Below are 19,432 nucleotides of genomic sequence, written 5' to 3'. Positions count from 1 at the left end.
TAGCACGACTAGCTTCTGAATGTCCAGTGTACAGTCTACAACGACTGTCTCAAATAGCAGCGGATTTCTTAGATAGTGCACTAGGCTCTGGTCGAAAGTAGTGTAGGGGATAGGGGTCATTTCAGATGGGCACAAATTATCTTCTGCTTTTTTTTTTACCTCGTAGTTGTTGTCCAGGGTGATGGTTTTGAAGTTTTTCAGCTTCCTCAGATCCCAGAGCTTCACTGAGCTGTCCTGGGCACCTGGAGACAGAAGAGGTGGTGAGGCGAGCAGGGCCAAAAATGTACTCAGATTTTTTTAACCAGCCAAAATATTTTGGTTTGCAATAATTACACCAACAAAACAGAAAAAAAAAACAGATGAGTGTACTTTAATGTTTTTAAAACAATACAATTTATAACTAGTAAGAAGTAGTGGTATATTGTTTAATTTAATTTTTTTGTGACCCTAGTCTCTTAACCAAAATATCAGATGACACATAAATGTTCACCTGCCCCTTTAAGGGGGAGGTTACCGTGGTAACGTGAATCAAATCAAGTTTGTGCCAGTGAGATTGAGTCTGAATAGTAGGTAACCTCCCCCTTAAAGGGGCAGGTGAACATTTATGTGTCATTGACTTGAAACGAAAGTCTACCGAAGTGAGACGGCATTGTTTTCTCTTTCCTAGCAGATTAAACTCAAACATTAAAAAAAACAACCTAGCTTGTGAATAAAACAATGTACATAGCCAAGAAACACAAGGACAAAGTCTCACTTCGGTAGACTTTCGTTTCAAGTCAATTATACCAACTTTTATGCCAGTGTGCAGCGCTTCTAAAAATGAATATTTCAACTCAGCTCTTCACTTACACTGTTGCAGCACGAGGTGGGATAGGCTATAGGATTTGTAGTGATTTGACTTGCGATTCATTTTCCAGCTATGAAACAAAAATCGGCAGAAATTCCTTGAAAACAGCTGCTGCATCATTTATTTTGCTATAATGTGATCACACTTGACTATTTTTATTCACAAATGTGAGTGAAATGGAGGTGAGCAGTGGCGACCCGTCATTCAGAGCCCCACCTGTTTAGCTAAAAATATATTGGACATTAATAGGTGTCACATATCAGTTTGCAAACAATGTAAAAACATTTTTTAATAATAATTGAGTTAATAAAGCCGCATACAAACATGGTCTCTTTCTTTAGTAAGGCAGCTCCAAAATGCAGGTGTTTCAGTCTAGCTCAGTGCTTTCTCTGGTGGTGGGGCAGCCAGCGGAAAATACGGAGTGCAGGGGTTGGTAATGTTCTCTAGTTGCGCCGTAATTGGCTCTGTGTTCTGTCACTCATGGGGACACTACCTCACTACAAAATCTACAGGGAGTGCTTGAAAATTCAAGCCTCTTGGGTGCTGCCATAGATTTACATTAGAAGTGCCCATCCAAGATGGCTCAAGGTCATTGGCCATCAAATCAAGTGATATCTACCGTAGCTTTGATTGATGTCGACATGACCAGTCCATTCTTTCAAAATTGTAGCTAGCAAGCTAGACAAGCAGTCGTCGTCATGAATCAAGTCGACAATCTACTGGCAAATCCTTTTCAATCCTTGTCATATGAAGATAAAGTATAAATAAAATATATCGGTGCTCATGGGCCATTGGACATAAAGATTATACAACAACTTGGAAATCGCAAATTCAACAATGAGTGGTTTGGAAGGAATCAGTGGTTAACTGCAAGCGTTGCAAAGAAATCACTAGCCTGCTACTCAGTGGAGTGGGTGTGTGGTCCAAGTCTGGGTTTAAGGGTCTCTTGAAAGTATAAACATTCACGTGCCATGAGCCAGAAAAGGTTGAATACATTGGCTATGCTGTCAATACAGCATGACATCTGCCGCATTCAAAACTGGAAAATCTTAGACTTCAGTGAGTTCAAGACAACTGGGAACTCTGGAAAAAAAATGAGTTCCGACTGGGAAAATATGTTTTGAAAGGTCCTCCAACTTGGAATTCCAAGTCGGGAACTCAGGCCTCTTTCTAGAGCTCCGAACTGAAGATCACTGACATAATGATTCAACCTTGTTTTTTCCCCGAGTTCCCAGTTGTCTTGAAAGCACCATAAATCCAGAGAATGCTAAACTTTGATGACAAACTTTGCCCACAAAAAGGACCACGTCACCACCTTCCTGTTCAAGTGAGCACAGCACAACAAAGTGAGTCCAAAAATGTATTGTATGCTGCTGCATAAATTATGTAATATGCCAGGGAGATATGTATACTGTAGCCAAGAAAGTTATACTAAGTGTTTGTTGTGTAGTAAGCTGTTAGTAGCCCATGTGCCTCACCCTAATAATTTGGTCCCTTTCCCCCTCATAACTTAGCCAACTGTTCTGACTTGTTGGTGCACATGTAGCCTATAGCCTGTTTTAGAGAAATGTAATTGAATATTGTAAGAGCATTCATTGTCTGCTTATATGCCCCCTTTATTTATCCTACAGTTTTGACTTGGTGTACAGGGAGAACACTGTAAGAACGGCCCATCTTCTGAATTCTGTCGCTTTGACTACGTCCGTCCTAGCTCGCTCATTAATGTCTTAATCGAAATTACGGATTGCCTCTTATCTGCTCGTCGTTCCCTTATGACACAGTTTGTACATCTCAATTGTCAGTAGAAACCACATTTGTTTAAGTCAGTCAGCCATATCAGCTATGTGTTTTTTTAAAGGCAGTAAATGAGGCTGAATGAACTGTTTCACTGCCAGATAAGGCTCCGCTGATAGCCAGGTGTAGCAGTGGTAAGGATTCACTCCATGGTGCTGAACAGAAAGCTCTGCTGTTGGGACAGCTTTTTGTAGGCCCTAACAGTTTATGGGCACCGGTTGTCACCGTTATAGTGCAATTCATGTATTGTTTAGTGTTGCGTTGTGTAGTGGCTTTGCTGCCTTGCATCCCAAATAATGTGGGGGAGTTTGCCCCACAAAAATGTATATGCTAAAATTGCCCGTGTGTAACACACAGGAACAAAGACAACTTTCCACACAGTCACTCAGAGAGTAACAGAGACTGACACACACACGCTAGTCTTCTCTCTCATGTGTGCCCTCACACACACACATAGAGTCCTCTCTCTCACACACACAAACAGCAATCTCACCTGTGGCCAGGTAGTATCCGTTCTCAGAGAAGGCGATGGAGGTGACAGGGCCGATGTGGCCGGGGAAGTTGGCCACGTTGGTGCGCTCCTTCAGGTCCCAGATCTTGATCTGAGAGTCGGCCGTCCCCGTCCCGAATATCAGACCGTCAGGGTGGAACTGGGCACAGGTCAGAGCTGGAGGGGCACAAGACAGGATGTGTAAAGAACATGCATTTGCAATGTATCAGTGTGCTTTCAGAGAGTACAAGGGATGGGTTGGTTAGAAATATTACCACAGTTAGGTACTAGGTCAATCAATTCACAGGGGGAGGGTTGGTTAGAAATATTACCACAGTTAGGTACTAGGTCAGTCAATTCACAGGGGGAGGGTTGGTTAGAAATATTACCACAGTTAGGTACTAGGTCAGTCAATTCACAGGGGGAGGGTTGGTTAAATGTTATTGTTTATTTACATAAGAAAGACAACCTGGCATTTAAGGGGCCTGATATGTTTTTATTTAACTCGACAAGTCAGTTAAGAACAAATTCTGACCCCACATTTAGAAAATGCTACTTTTGGATACTGACAGACAATGAGAGGAAGCTGGTCCCTAGCAACATGTGGCCAATAAAACATCTTGTCCCTAGCAACATGTGGCCAATAAAACATCTTGTCCCTAGCAACATGTGGCCAATAAAACATCTTGTCCCTAGCAACATGTGGCCAATAAAACATCTTGTCCCTAGCAACATGTGGCCAATAAAACATCTTGTCCCTAGCAACATGTGGTCAATAAAACATCTTGTCCCTAGCAACATGTGGCCAATAAAATGTCTGGGAAGAGAGAGAGGGTCCAACGGTGTGGTCCAGCGATTAGAGCTGCCACAGTCGCCATGGGTTCGAATCCGGCCCACTGCCCTTTCACTCACCCTCCCCCTACCGCCCTGTGGTGGACTAGTGTCATGTCTGGGGGGGGTGTACTTATACATCAAGCTGCCTCACACTACAGAAACAGGACAGATGCTCCTGCCCTATATGGGCCGTTCTGGCTTGGACAAAGCTACTTTTACTTACTCCCATCTTTCATGTCTTTTCACCACAGTCTTATCTCCTCAATTAAACATAATAATTGGGTGGGAGAGAGATAGAAACACTCACCACATCCTGCAGCCTCATCAGTGACTTTGGTGAGAACACGACCTGTTTGGATGTCAGAGAAGGCCCAGTACTGATGGAGAGAGAGCGAGAGAGAAGGGAAGAGATAGCAATTGGAGAAAGAAGGGGAGACGGCGGATTGTGAGAAAAATCATAATAATAGGTCTTTACATAACAGTAGCGTTCTCGACATCCAAATCCACGTGTGTGTTTTTGTGTGTGTACATATGTTACGTGTGTGTGTGTGTGTGTGTTTTTTTTTTTACCTGATCCTCGGAGGAGCTGAGCAGGTAGTCTCCGGTGGCGTGGAGGGAGAGCCCGGTGACGCTCGCCTCGTGAGCCCGCACCACCTGGACACAGTTGCCCCCGGTAACGGACCACACGCGGATAGTGCTGTCTGGAGAGGCCGAGAACACTACCGACTGGAGGGAAGAGAGTGAGAGGAGGAGAGTGCGCAGAGAGAGAAAGAGAGAAATTGTTGAGGTAAGGCATATTAGAGTTACAGAGTAATTCCAGTGCAAGACATTGCTGCTGACTACGTCAACGGAGAGAAAAGGAAAGGAAGTGTGTGCGTCTCACCTGAGAGGGGTGGTAGATGACAGAGGTGACCTTCTTGGTATGTCCTTTCAGGGTTGCGATGATCTGCTCCTCCTTCTTATCAAACACCACCACGTTCTTATCAGCCCCGCCTGTAGAGGGAGACAGAGAGAGAGGTTAGGGGATTGTATCTGGGTCTGGCCAGGGTCTCCATCCCAAACGTCACCCTTCTGGTCAAGAGTAGTGCACTATATAGGACATGTAGAGTAACTGTTGGGACACAGCCATAGTCTTTTTTTATTATTATTATTTTTTCTTGAGGAAGGAAGCACTTTGATGGAATTCACACAGAAACAATGTGTGTGTGTATATCTACAATGGGCAGTGGACGGTGTGTGTGTATGTCTCACCAGTGAGCACTTTGTTGGTGTCGGAGGGACACAGGTCCAGAGACAGGATCCCAGGCACACTGGCACTGTGGAGACCCTGACAGACAGACACACAGAGAGAGAGAGAGACATAGAAACATCATTTAGGGCTGCGTTCAGTAGGCATGAAACGGAAGAAAAATTATCTGAAACAGGGAGGAACTTTTCTGAACTTGCCCAAGGTTTGAAAAATAAGTGTTCCAACACCAGCCATAGGTAGAGGTCATACACACACACACTCACTCACTCACAGCATGAGTAGCCACTTGTCTGTACTTGCTGAGGTCCTCGGTTCGGACCAGCTCTTCTGGAACTGTCTTTCCTCTCTGTGGGAAGAGGAGAGACGGTAGAGGTGAGGTCCGGACAAAAATGTCTCCCAGCGTGGCTATGTCCCAAAAATGTCACCCTATGGCCCCTGTTCAAAAGTAGTGCCCCGTGTAGGGAGTAGGGTGCCATTTGAGACACAGCCCATAGCTTATACTCAGCTGACAACTGGTTGGACATTGGGTCGGTTCTTCTATGAATAACAACAGGGAAGTTTGAATTGGTACCTTCTTTCTCTCCGTGGTCAAGACAGTGGCCTTGTCTTGCAGCTGTGGAGAGAGGCAGACATCTTAGTATAGGTCACTCTGTGCTGCGTTGACTGATTGGATGGTTGACTGCATGGTTGATTGGTTATTTCAAGGTTTTATACACCACGGCCTTATATGGTACTATTTGCAATGAACGCTCATGATGGTCGAGTATAACGGTGTGGTATCGTTTCTCTTGTACTGTGGATGTGAATGTGCGTGAGGTCATGTATCATCTCTTACCTTCTGTATGATCTCTGGTATCATTCCCACCTGCTCACTGACCTCCATGGGCTCTCCTGCACCTCCAGCCTGTGAAATTAAATACAGAATGAATAACAAAACGAGAATTGGATATTTCTTATTCGAAACTGTGTGTTTGCGTCAGCTGTCCAAAAAAATATTTTTATTTTTACAAATAGATACAACTTTACAGGTCTTAGTTAGACAGAAGACTTCAAGTTTATGAGAAGTTAACCATCAAACCAGTTAACTATCAAATTAAACCCATTAACTGGAGGGCTGTGAGCTAATCACTGACCGTGACAGAGGGCTGGGAAGCGACTGCCTGAGCAACCACCAATCCCGCCTGTGGCTTCAGTGTGGCCAGAGCTACGGGGAGAGAGAAGGGTAAAACATAGAAAAGGAGAAATGAGAAGTGACGCCCCATGGCCACTAACATCCAAAGCTGTTTCCAGATGAACATAAAAGAGTGTGTGCAAGTATGCTTGTGTGTGTGTGTGTGTGTGTAAGTGAAAGAGAGTGTGTAGGTATGTTAGAATGGACAGTGGCAAAAAAAAAAGCATGTGAACCCTTTGGAATTACCTGTTTTTCTGCATAAATTTGTCATAAAATGTGATCTGATCTTCAATTTAGTGACAACAATAGACAAACACAGTGTGCTTAAACTAATAAACACAAATGATTGTATTCTTCACGTTTATATTGAATACGTCATTTAAACATTCACAGTGTACGTTGGAAAAAGTATGTGAACCCCTAGGCTAATGACTTCTCCCAAAGCTAATTGGAGTCAGGAGTCAGCTAACCTGGAGTCCAATCAATGAGACAAGATTGGAGATGTTGGTTAGAGCTGCCCTGCCCTATTATTTTTTTTATTTTTTATTTGCTATTCACAAGAAGCATTGCCTGATGTGAATCATGCCTCGAACAAAAGAGATCTCAGAAGACCTAAGATTAAGAATTGTTTACTTGCATGAAGCTGGAGAGGGATACAAAAGTATCTCTAAAAGCATTGATGTTCATCAGTCCATGGTAAGACAAATTGTCTATAAATGGAGAAAGTTCAGCACTGTTGCTACTCTCCCTAGAAGTGACCGTCCTGCAAAGATGACTTCAAGAGCACAGCGCAGAATGCTCAATGAGGTTAAGAAGAATCCTAGTGTCAGCTAAAGACTTACAGAAATTTCTGGAACATGCTAACATCTCTGTTGACGAGTCTACGATACGTAAAACACTAAACAAGAATGGTGTTCATGGGAGGACAACACGGAAAAAGTCCCTGCTGTCCAACAAAAAACATTGCTGCACGTCTGAAGTTCGCAAAAGAGCATCAAGATGTTCCACAGCGCTACTGGCAAAATATTCTGTGGACAGATGAAACTAAAGTCGAGATGTTTGGAAGGAACACAACACTATGTGTGGAGAAAAAAAAGGCACAGCACAGCAACATCAAAACCTCATCCCAACTGTAAAGTATGGTGGAGGGAGCATCATGGTTTGGGGCTGCTTTGCTGCCTCAGGGCCTGGACAGCTTGCTGTCATCGACAGAAAAATCAATTCCCAAGTTCATCAAGACATTTTGCAAGAGAATGTTAGGCTATCTGTCGGCCAATTGAAGCTCAACAGAAGTTGGGTGATGCAACAGGACAACGACCCAAAACACAGAAGTAAATCAACAACAGATTGGCTTCAGAAGAAAATACGCCTTTCTGGAGTGGCCCAGTCAGAGTCTTGACCTCAACCCAATTTAAAATGCTGTGGAATGACCTTGAGAGCGGTTCACACCAGACATCCTAAGACTATTGCTAAACTGAAACAGTTCTGTAAAGAGGAATGGTCCGAAATTCCTCCAGACCGTTGTGCAGGTCTGATCCGCAACAACAGAAAACGTTTGGTTGAGGCTATTGATTCCAAAGGCGGGTCAGCCAGTTATTAAATGCAAGGGTTCACATACTTTTCCCACCCTACACGGTGTGTTCAATAAAGACATGAAAACGTATAATTGTTTGTGTTATTAGTTTAAGCAGACTGTGTTTGTCTATTGTTGTGACTTAGATGAAGATCGAATCAAATTTTACGACCAGAAATCCAGTGTATGTATAATCACATGTGTTGAGTGTATATACGTGTATAGCGTGTGTGCGTGCGTGCGTATGTATACGTCTCTCACCCTCTCTGGCGGCAGTGACCTCCTTGGTGAGACGGGCGATGACCCTGCAGGCGGCGTCGTGCTGGTAGAGGGCGTGGCTTAACTCCTGACGTGTCGTCTGTAACTGCTGCCTCAAGGTGAAACTGTGGAGCATCACCGCATCCTGAAAGAGAGAGAGAGAGAGAGATTTAGAAGACTGTGTGGTACGAAGGGGAGTGTCTATGTGTGTGTCTCGGTTCAGACACAGCAAAGGGGAGTGTAGGAGAGTATACATGGACTCACCCACTCGTCCTGCAGAGCTTTGAGGATGGCTGGGATACTAGTGGATGAGGGAGCTTTGGGTCTGATGGGGTGAGAGACTGAAGCGCGGGGGGGGGGGGGGGGGGGGGGGGGGGCGAGACAAAAATAGCTTCATGTGTTGAGATATCTTTTGACTCCTGACTAGTGGGGTTATCATTATTGTTGAAGTGGCAGAATGCACTCCAGCCTAGAGATTGCTGGGCACCATGCAGGAATAGTTGGAAGTACAATTATATGGCTAACCCTTACTGTGTCAACTTCAGCTCTACATCAGATCTGAACACACTCTGCTCCATGTCTCCCTCACCTTTAATGTCTATCAGCTGTTCCTCTGACAGAGGCTGCCCATTCATAGGGTCTGTTCCATTCTCGGCGATGTACTTTTCAATCAGCCGCCGCTCGAACACCTGGTTGGACACCGGCGACACGCAGGGGTGCTCCGGCACCTCATTCGAGACTGGATGGACGGTAGAGCGAGAGGGGTAAATTAGCATGCCCGAAATTACAACATAAATACGGCAAACATTACTAGAGTCAGAAGATGGAAGAACACATTACTGTTTAAGTGTACTTTGCACATAAATAAACTCAGCAAAAAAAGAAATAACCCCCCTTTTCAGGACCCTGTCTTTCAAAGATAATTAAGGTCACAGTTATGAAAACTTAGCACACTAAAAGATGCCTTTCGACTGACTCTGAAAAACACCAAAAGAAAGATGCCCAGGGTCCCTGCTCATCTGCGTGAACGTGGCTTAGGCATGCTGCAAGGAGGCATGAGGACTGCAGAGGTGACCAGGACAATAAATTGCATTGTCCGTACTGTGATACGCCTAAGACAGCGCTACAGTGAGACAGGACCGACAGCTGATCGTCCTCGCAGTGGCAGACCACGTGTAATAACACCTGCACAGGATCGGTACATCCGAACATCACATCTGCGGGACACGTACAGGATGGCAACAACAACTGCCCAAGTTACACCAGGAACGCACAATCCCTCCATCAGTGCTCAGACTGTCCGCAATAGGCTGAGAGAGGCTGGACTGAGGGCTTGTAGGCCTGTTGTAAGGCAGGTCCTCTAAAGACATCACCGGCAACAACTTCGTCTATGGGCACAAACCCACCGTCGCTGGACCAGACAGGACTGGCAAAAAATGCTCTTCACTGACAAGTCGAGGTTTTGTCTCACCTGGGGTGATGGTCGGATTCACGTTTATCATCGAAGGAATGAGCGTTACACCGAGGCCTGTACTCTGGAGCGGGATCGATTTGGAGGTGGAGGGTCCGTCATGGTCTGGGGCGGTGTGTCACAGCATCATCGGACTGAGCTTGTCGTCATTGCAGGCAATGTCAACGCTGTGCGTTACAGGGAAGACATCCTCCTCCCTCATGTGGCACCCTTCCTGCAGGCTCATCCTGACATGACCCTCCAGCATGACAATGCCACCAGCTCGTTCTGTGCATGATTTCCTGCAAGACAGGAATGCCAGTGTTCTGCCATGGCCAGCGAAGAGCCCGGATCTCAATCCCATTGAGCATGTCTGGGACCTGTTGGATCGGAGGGTGAGGGCTAGGGCCATTCCCCCCAGAAATGTCCGGGAACTTGCAGGTGCCTTGGTGGAAGAGTGGGGTAACATCTCAGAGCAAGTCAATGGGATTGCAGTCCATGAGGAGGAGATGCACTGCAGCACTCAGTGCAGCTGGTGGCCACACCAGATACTGACTTACTTTTGACCCCCCCTTTGGGACACATTGTTCAATTTCTGTTAGTCACATGTCTGTGGAACTTGTTCAGTTTGTCTCAGTTGTTGAATCTTATGTTCATACAAATATTTACACATGTTAAATTTGCTGAAAATAAACGCAGTTGACAGTGAGAGGACGTTTCTTTTTCTGCTGAGTTTAGTAACACCGATGTCAAGCTGATCCAGTGTACAATGTTTGAAAAAGGATGCTTGCTAATTTAAATGTATAACATGCATAGGGTGACAATAATAAGGGAAGGTTCAAGAGACATTTTTATACACAAACATACGTGATATGTGCGGTCTATATAGTTACCGCTAACGTTACGGAAGGGCAGCTCAACTCATTCATTCATTTGAACTTACTTGCACAAACCAGGGACATTTTCAGTAGCTAGCTAAACCCTCGGTCGTTCGTTTCCTCCAATATCACCGTATCAGTACAGATAAATGAATGTTCTTCGGATCCAAATATAGTTTGTTTTTGTGTTGATTCTCATATAATAATAATCCGGCTAAATAAAATTTTGATGGATGAATTTTCCTTTCCGTATTCATGCACGCTGTTCCGCGGCTGCGCGTGATGGGTACAGCTCCGACTATTGCATGCTGGGATAGCACGGGTCCTCCGAACCCGCCCCTAGTCTGTAGTCCCCAACAAACTATAGTGTTATTCAAAATCCTTGGGACGCCCGTACCCTAATGTAAACTTCAATGGGGGTAAGGACACATAACAGAGATAGCCTAAATACTATATAGTCATCAAAATGTGTCAAAGGCAGTGCTGAAATGTGGGTGAATCTGCTTTCACCATTCACCACTGGGCTTCCGAGGGGCGCAGCGGTCTAAGGCACTCCATCTCCGTGCTAGAGGCGTCACTAAAGACACCCTGGTTTGATTTCAGGCTGTATCACAACCGGCTGTGATTTGGAGTCGCATAGGGCGGCGCACAATTGGCCCAGCGTTGTCCGGATTTGTCCGGTGTACGCCGTCAAATTAAATAAGAATTTGTTCTTGCTTAGTTAAATAAAGGTTACATAAATACACCCAGAAGAAGTAGACTTATAGTCTAGACAAGTGGGCTAGGGCTATAAATAAAACCAGGCTGGGCACGCCCCCTTCCTCATCAACGGAGCTGCCACGGAGACGGTCAAAAACATCAAGTTCCTCAGCACTCCAAGGAGCTGAAATGGTCAAAGCACACGGACACCATGGTGAAGAAGTCACGACTTTGACTCTTCAACCTCAGAAGGCTGAAGAAGCAGCCTATAGGGAGGAGGTCAGAGAACTGGCAGTGTGGTGCCAGGACAACAACCTCTCCCTCAATGTGAGCAAGACAAAGGAACTGATCGTGGAATACAGCAAAAGGCGGGCCGAACAGGCCCCCATTAACATCAACAGGGTTGTTGTGGAGCGGGTCGAGAGTTTCAAGTTCCTTGGTGCCCACATCACCAATGATCTATCATGGTCCAAACACACCAAGACAGTCGGGAAGAGGGCACGACAAAACGTTTTCCCTCAGGAGACTGAAAAGATTTGGCATGGGTCCCCAGATCCTCAAAAAGTTCTACAGCTGCACCATCGAGAGCATCCTGACCTGGTATGGCAACTGCTCGGCATCTGACCATAAGGCGGTACAGAGGTTAGTGTGTACAGGCCAGTACATCACTGGGGCCAAGCGTCCTGCAATTCAGGACCTATATAATAGGCGGTGTCAGAGGAAAGCCCATCAAATTATCAGAGACTCACCCAAGTCATAGACTGTTTTCTCTGATACCGCACGGCAAGCGGTACCGGAGCGCCAAGTCTAGGACCAAAAGGCTCCTTAACAGCTTCTACCCCCAAGCCATAAAACTGCTGAACAATTAATCAAATGCTATTCGCTGTTTTATTATCTATGCATAGTCACTTCACCCCTACCTACATGACAAATTACCTCAACTAACCTGTACCCCCGCACACTGACTCGGTACCGGTACCCCCTGTATATAGCCTCGTTATTGTTATTTTATTGTGTTACTTTTTATTATTTGGTCAATATTTTCTAAACTCTTCTTGAACTACACTGTTGGTTAATGGCATTTTCACAGTAAGGTCTACACTTGTTGTATTCGGCGCATGTGACAAATAAAGTTCAATTTGATTTGAAATGTGGCCTGTCCTCGAGGGCCCTCACAGTTTTCTACAGGAGCACCATCGAGCTGCATCAAATCAAAATCAAATCAAATGTATTTATAAAGCCCTTCTTACGTCAGCTGATATATCAAAGTGGTGTACAGAAACCCAACCTAAAACCCCAAACAGCAAGCAATGCAGGTGTAGAAGCACGGTGGCGAGGAAAAACTCCCTAGAAAGGCCAGAACCTAGGAAGAAGCCTAGAGGGGAACCAGACTCTGAGGCGTGGCCAGTCCTCTTCTGGCTGTGCCGGGTGGAGATTATAACAGAACATGGCCAAGATGTTAAAATGTTCATAAATGACCAGCATGGTCAAATAATAATAATCACAGTGGTTGTCGAGGGTGCAACATGTCAGCACCTCAGGAGTAAATGTTAGTTGGCTTTTCATAGCCGATCATTAAGAGTATCTCTACTACTCCTGCTGTCTCTAGAGAGTTGAAAACAGCAGGTCTGGGACAGGTAGCACGTCCGGTGAACAGGTCAGGGTTCCATAGCCGCAGGCAGAACAGTTGAAACTGGAGCAGCAGCATGGCCAGGTTGACTGGGGACAGCAAGGAGTCATCATGCCAGGTAGTTCTGAGGCATGGTCCTAGGGCTCAGGTCCTCCGAGAGAGAGAAAGAAAGAAAGAGAGAATTAGACAGAGCATACTTAAATTCACACAGGACACCGGATAAGACAGGAGAAATACTCCAGATATAACAGACTGACCCTAGCCCCCGGACACATAATCTACTGCAGCATAAATACTGGAGGCTGAGACAGGAGGGGTCAGGAGACACTGTGGCCCCATCCGATGATACCCCCGGACAGGGCCAAACAGACAGGATATAACCCCACCCGCTTTGCCAAAGCACAGCCCCCACACCACTAGAAGGATATCTTCAACCGCCAACTTACCATCCTGAGACAAGGCCGGGTATAGCCCACAAAGATCTCCGCCACGGCCCAACCCAAGGGGGGGGCGCCAACCCACAACCTGGTACAGCCACTCCACTGCCTCTGGCCCCCCCGACCGTCCCCCAATGGACATTTACCCTGCCTCCGCCCCAATGGACATTTACCCTGCCTCCACCCCAATAGACATTTACCCTGCCTCCACCCCAATGGACATTTACCCTGCCTCCATCCCAATAGAGATTTACCCTGCCTCCGCCCCAACGGACATTTACCCTGCCTCCGCCCCAACGGACATTTACCCTGCCTCCACCCCAACGGTCATTTACCCTGCCTCCACCCCAACGGACATTTACCCTGCCTCCACCCCAATGGACATTTACCCTACCTCCCCCCCCAATGGACATTTACCCTGCCTCCACCCCAATAGACATTTACCCTACCTCCCCCCCAATGGACATTTACCCTGCCTCCACCCCAATAGACATTTACCCTGCCTCCACCCCAATGGACATTTACCCTGCCTCCACCCCAACGGACATTTACCCTGCCTCCACCCCAATGGACATTTACCCTGCCTCCACCCCAATAGACATTTACCCTGCCTCCACCCCAATAGACATTTACCCTGCCTCCACCCCAATAGACATTTACCCTGCCTCCACCCCAATAGACATTTACCCTGCCTCCACCCCAATGGACATTTACCCTGCCTCCACCCCAATGGACATTTACCCTGCCTCCGCCCCAATGGACATTTACCCTGCCTCCGCCCCAATGCATATTTACCCTGCCTCCACCCCAATGGACATTTACCCTACCTCCACCCCAATGGACATTTACCCTACCTCAACCCCAATGGATATTTACCCTGCCTCCACCCCAATAGACATTTACCCTACCTCCACCCCAATGGATATTTACCCTGCCTCCACCCCAATAGACATTTACCCTGCCTCCACCCCAACAGACATTTACCCTGCCTCCACCCCAATAGACATTTTCCCTGCCTCCACCCCAATAGACATTTACCCTACCTCCACCCCAATGGATATTTACCCTGCCTCCACCCCAATAGACATTTACCCTGCCTCCACCCCAACAGACATTTACCCTGCCTCCACCCCAACAGACATTTACCCTGCCTCCACCCCAATGGACATTTACCCTGCCTCCCCCCCAATGGACATTTACCCTGCCTCCACCCCAATAGACATTTACCCTGCCTCCACCCCAATGGACATTTACCCTGCCTCCGCCCCAATGGATATTTATGCTGCCTCCACCCCAATAGACATTTACCCTGCCTCCACCCCAATGGACATTTACCCTGCCTCCACCCCAATGGACATTTACCCTGCCTCCGCCCCAATAGACATTTACCCTGCCTCCGCCCCAATGGACATTTACCCTGCCTCCACCCCAATGGACATTTACCCTGCCTCCGCCCCAATGGATATTTATGCTGCCTCCACCCCAATGGACATTTACCCTGCCTCCGCCCCAATGGATATTTATGCTGCCTCCGCCCCAATGGACATTTACCCTGCCTCCGCCCCAATGGATATTTATGCTGCCTCCGCCCCAATGGACATTTACCCTGCCTCCGCCCCAATGGATATTTATGCTGCCTCCGCCCCAATGGATATTTATGCTGCCTCCACCCCAATGGACATTTACCCTGCCTCCGCCCCAATGGACATTTACCCTGCCTCCGCCCCAATGGATATTTATGCTGCCTCCGCCCCAATGGACATTCATAATTGTTACAGTTGTAAATATGTATAAATGATTACCTGCTGCCCCTGTCCTGCAGACTTCCTACCCCTGCTTTAATTTATTGCTATCAATGTGAATTAATACAATTTCTTTCACTTTAGGTTAGAGGCAATACCATTTTAGAGTAAGCTAAACTAGAATGAACGCCTAAATTAGAGCACATCACTTAGGCCTAGGCTCTGAGAAAACAAAGTTTTATAGGCTTCTAAAGACTATTAATAGTAAGCTATAACAAGTTATCATTTTCAAACAGTAATTACCATTATTTTGAGAGAATCATCTAGATACATTTTCTCCTCCTGTATCTTCTAGACTCTTGCATCCCAAATGGCACTCTATTCCCTGTAATGCAGTACTTTTGGCCAGAGCAGTGCACTAAGAGGAACAGGGTGCCATTTGGGACTATCTTACTGATGAATCAATGTGGGAAGTCACGTGTGCCCTGGATGGGCTTCAGTGTTAATGCCGCGTTTAAGACAACTGGGGACTCGTGACATCAGTGATCTTCAGGTCGGAAAGTCGAAGCTCTAGAAAGAGGCCCGAGTTCCCGAGTTGTAATTCTGAGCGGGTTGACCTTTCAAATCGATTATTTCCAGTCGGAGCTCGTTTTTTTTTGTTCACAGTTGTTTTGAACCCACTAAAGTCGGAAGTCGTAGATTTCCTAGTTCCCAGTTACGAGTTCCCGGTAGATTTGAACGCGGCATAAATACGCGAGGAATTTCTGCTGCCTTGCTTGACCACACCCTCCTTCCTTGCTCCGGGCCTGCCCTGCCTCTTCCACCAATCCAATTGTTTCTTATGGACAGAAAAGAGCAGAGGCTCTGAGCTGTCCGATCAGGTCCATTGTCTGCCCGTCCGTCATTAGCAGCCTCAACACGCCCGTGCGTTTTTTTCCCACTAAACTCAGACTACCCTTTTAGTTCTATCATCTCCCGTCACTGCGTGAAGCTCCTCCCGGAAAATAGAGAGAGACACTGTTATGAGGAGAAAAACAGCTAAATAATCACCTGGATTCTTTCATATCAAGGTATGTCGCCTATCTATTTCTTCTGCATGCACAATAAGAAGTGTGTGTGAGATCCATGTTTACTGCTCAAAATGAAATGTTCCATTGTGGCTTTGTTTATTCAGCCTGTTTCTTTGCAACAGGCAATTGACACTCTGTAGGATTTACTTCAATTGCCTTGTTCGGTGATGTTTGTTTGGAATTTGCTTTGGAGATTCTTGTTATTTTTATTGCATCGTAATCCATGGTGTCTGGGCGCTTGCGTGCGAGTCTCCCTGTCTCGTGCAAGCTGGGTTGTGCGTGTGTGCATATTGTTTTGAGTCAGACTCGCTATCTCCCCGGTCACAGTGAACCGCACTATAGGCGTTAATGGCACAGTGCAGTCCAAAACGTGACAATCCTGTGTTTTATGTAAATGTGTTTCATTCCAAAACACTGCATATCCATGTTCAGAAATGTTGATTAAATACATTGTTTTTTTCACTATCTAATCATGGCATGGGGTTGTTCAATTAGACGTATTCGTTTAAAATCTCAATTGATAAAAAAAAAGTTACTTATTATTTGGTAAATATTTTCTTAGCTCCTCGTGAACTGCACTGTTGGTTAAGGGCTTTACACGGTAAGGTCAACACTTGTTGTATTCTGCGCATGTGACAAATTAAGTTTGATTTGAAATGTGACCTGTCCTCGCAGTGTAGGAACACCATCGAGATATTGTCGAGCTGCATCACAACCTGGTACAGCCACTCCACTCCAATGCCGCTGACACCCGACCCTCCCCCAATGGACATTTACCCTGCCTCCACCCCAATGGACATTTACCCTGCCTCCACCCCAATGGACATTTACCCTGCCTCCACCCCAATGGACATTTATCATTGTTACAGTTGTAAATAGTATAAATTATTACCTGCTGCCCATGTCCTGCGGACTTCCTACCCCTGCTATAATTTAGACTTTACCGTGTAATGCCCTTAACCAACAGTGCAGTTCACGAAGAGCTAAGAAAATATTGACCAAATAATAAAAAGTTAAAAAAACAAACCAAGTGATAGATTTTAAACGAATTGGCCAGAGCAGTGCACTAAGAGGAACAGGGTGCCATTTGGAACTCTGTCACTAATGAATCAATGTGGGAAGTCACGTGTGCCCTGGACGGGCTTCGCAGTGTTAATGCCGCGTTTAAGACAACTGGGAACTCGTGACATCAGTGATCTTCAGGTCGGAAAGTCGAAGCTCTAGAAAGAGTTCCCGAGTTGGAATTCCGAGCGGGTTGACCGTTCAAATCGATTTTTCAGTCGGAGCCCGTTTCTTTCCCGATTTCAGTTGTTTCGAACCCACTAAAGTCGGAATTCGTAGATTTCCTAGTTCCCAGTTACGAGTTCCCGGTAGATTTGAACGCGGAATAAATACTGTGAAAATTATAATAATCCCCTTTTTAGTGTAATAGCTATTTGAAAAGACAGTCTGATTTGGTGGGATGGAGTTTTGGCCTGCTTTGTGACATCACCAGGCGTCAAATTAGTTTATAGACCAATAAGAAAGGTCTATTAACTAGTATTTCCCTCCCTTCCCGTTGTCTCCAAACCTCTCTGCCAATTACAGCTAGTTTTCAATTTTACCCTCCCCACTCCAACCACTCCAAGACAGTCCTAGCAAAAATCTTGCTTGAGAAATGTCTCTTTGCTAAGAAGCTACTTTAAAAAAAAAATGTTTTTACCATTTACATTGAAAACAATAACAGTAAGATACTTAATTGTTACCCAGAAATGATTTGACATTGAGATAAAAACATCTGCATTGGACCTTTTTTAAAAGAGAGGCAAAAAAGTATTTAGTCAGCCACCAATTGTGCAAGTTCTCCCACTTAAAAAGATGAGAGGCCTGTAATTTTCATCATAGGTACACTTACACTATGACAGACAAAATGAGAAAAGAAATCCCAGAAAATCACATTGTAGGATTTTTAATGAATTTATTTGCAAATTATGGTGGAAAATAAGTATTTGCACAATTGGTGGCTGACAAAATACTTTTTTGCCCCACTGTATAAAATAGTAGACTTCCTTCATTCCTAGAAATCTGCTTGAATGTGGTTCTGGTTCATCATTGTTTGTTAGAATTTAAGCAACAACAAAAATCTATTGTCCCACTCCCAAAGTAAAAGCATCATTCTCTGTAGATTATACAGCCCCATGTGAACTGCTAGTTCTCTGCAGAGACTGCCACTACTAACTGTAGTTTTCTATGGATCCTCATCAGGTTGAGGCCATTTAACCTCTATGTGATCGCTAACGTGCGCTAATGGGATTAGCATGATGATTTTAAGTAACAAGAACATTTCCCAGGACATAGACATATCTGAAATGGGCAGAAAGATTAACAAGAATATAAGCTAACTGCCCTGTCCAGTTTACAGTAGCTATTACAGTGAAATAATATCATGCTATTGTTTGAGGAGAGTGCACAATTATGAACTTAAATGTATTGATAAATCAATTAGGCACATTTGGGCTGTCTTGATACATTTTGAACAGAAATGCAATGGTTCACTGGATCAGTCTAAAACGTTGCGCATTCACTGCTCCCATCTAGTGGCCAAAATCTAAAGATTCCTTAGATTCCTAAGTCACATATTGGCCTTTCTCTTGCATTTCAAAGATGATGGAAAAAAAAACGCATGTTTTTTTCTTTGTATTATCTTTTACCAGATCTAATGTGTTATATTCTCCTACATTAATTTCACATTTCCACAAACTTCAAAATGTTTCCTTTCAAATGGTATCAAGAATATGCATATCCTTGCTTCAGGTCCTGAGCTACAGGCAGTTAGATTTGGGGGGGGGGGGGAGAATGGTCCGATCCTTATCAAACGGTAATGCTTGTTTCCTAGTTTTTATAGATCATGCCGGAGAGATGCCCGAGGATAGGTTATACGTCATAATAAATCATTAATTTAAAATAAAATAAAAATACATATTATAAATTGCATGCGATGGTCTACAGGCCTGTGGAATGGTCGATGTAGCCTAATCATAGATATGATCAGAGTCTTTATAACATCTCTGTAATCATTTCAAGTGACTGATTATATTGCCCACCTTCGGTTTAGTGTGGCAATGATTAAAATACAGTTTCAGAAATTGTTTGATGGTTAGGCTACACAAAGGTATAAAACTATTATAGCGTATCACAGAGCCATATTGCCATAGAATCGCGAAATGTGAAGCATCGAATTCCACACTCACTCTCTCACTTCAGTAGCGAGCAAATTCCAGAGGATGTGGGTAAACTGTGTATTTTTCCACATTGGCTGTGCTGTGTATGG

At 45.1% G+C, this 19,432-nt stretch overlaps 2 protein-coding genes across 3 annotated transcripts in view; one reads left to right on the top strand and one right to left on the bottom strand.

Moving 5' to 3' along the window:
• Positions 1 to 15,490, bottom strand: part of LOC110497435 (pre-mRNA-processing factor 19) — a 17,169-nt gene extending 1,679 nt beyond the window's left edge. Inside the window, exons 1-15 of the mRNA XM_036954362.2 lie at positions 15,356 to 15,490; positions 10,610 to 13,024; positions 8,806 to 8,955; positions 8,481 to 8,557; positions 8,220 to 8,361; positions 6,348 to 6,418; positions 6,050 to 6,118; positions 5,786 to 5,827; positions 5,486 to 5,560; positions 5,217 to 5,292; positions 4,849 to 4,958; positions 4,536 to 4,691; positions 4,273 to 4,342; positions 3,135 to 3,308; positions 160 to 242 (exon numbers count right to left, since the gene is read on the bottom strand). Coding sequence (XP_036810257.1) covers positions 160 to 242; positions 3,135 to 3,308; positions 4,273 to 4,342; positions 4,536 to 4,691; positions 4,849 to 4,958; positions 5,217 to 5,292; positions 5,486 to 5,560; positions 5,786 to 5,827; positions 6,050 to 6,118; positions 6,348 to 6,418; positions 8,220 to 8,361; positions 8,481 to 8,557; positions 8,806 to 8,955; positions 10,610 to 10,628 — 1,314 coding nt within the window. The 5' untranslated portion in view covers positions 10,629 to 13,024; positions 15,356 to 15,490. The remainder of the gene's footprint in view (positions 1 to 159; positions 243 to 3,134; positions 3,309 to 4,272; positions 4,343 to 4,535; positions 4,692 to 4,848; positions 4,959 to 5,216; positions 5,293 to 5,485; positions 5,561 to 5,785; positions 5,828 to 6,049; positions 6,119 to 6,347; positions 6,419 to 8,219; positions 8,362 to 8,480; positions 8,558 to 8,805; positions 8,956 to 10,609; positions 13,025 to 15,355) is intronic.
• LOC110497432 (uncharacterized) overlaps positions 15,475 to 19,432 on the top strand; it is a 16,538-nt gene continuing 12,580 nt past the window's right edge. For both annotated transcript variants that reach the window (XM_036954358.2, XM_036954357.2), the window contains exon 1: positions 15,475 to 16,122. The gene's annotated coding sequence lies outside the window, so the exon portion shown is untranslated. The remainder of the gene's footprint in view (positions 16,123 to 19,432) is intronic.

Source organism: Oncorhynchus mykiss, chromosome 19 (assembly GCF_057628025.1).
Source record: "Oncorhynchus mykiss isolate SJ-2025 chromosome 19, ASM5762802v1, whole genome shotgun sequence".
NCBI lineage: Eukaryota > Metazoa > Chordata > Actinopteri > Salmoniformes > Salmonidae > Oncorhynchus > Oncorhynchus mykiss.
Note: the sequence above shows the minus strand (reverse complement) of the source record. Positions and strands in the feature narration are given on the sequence as shown.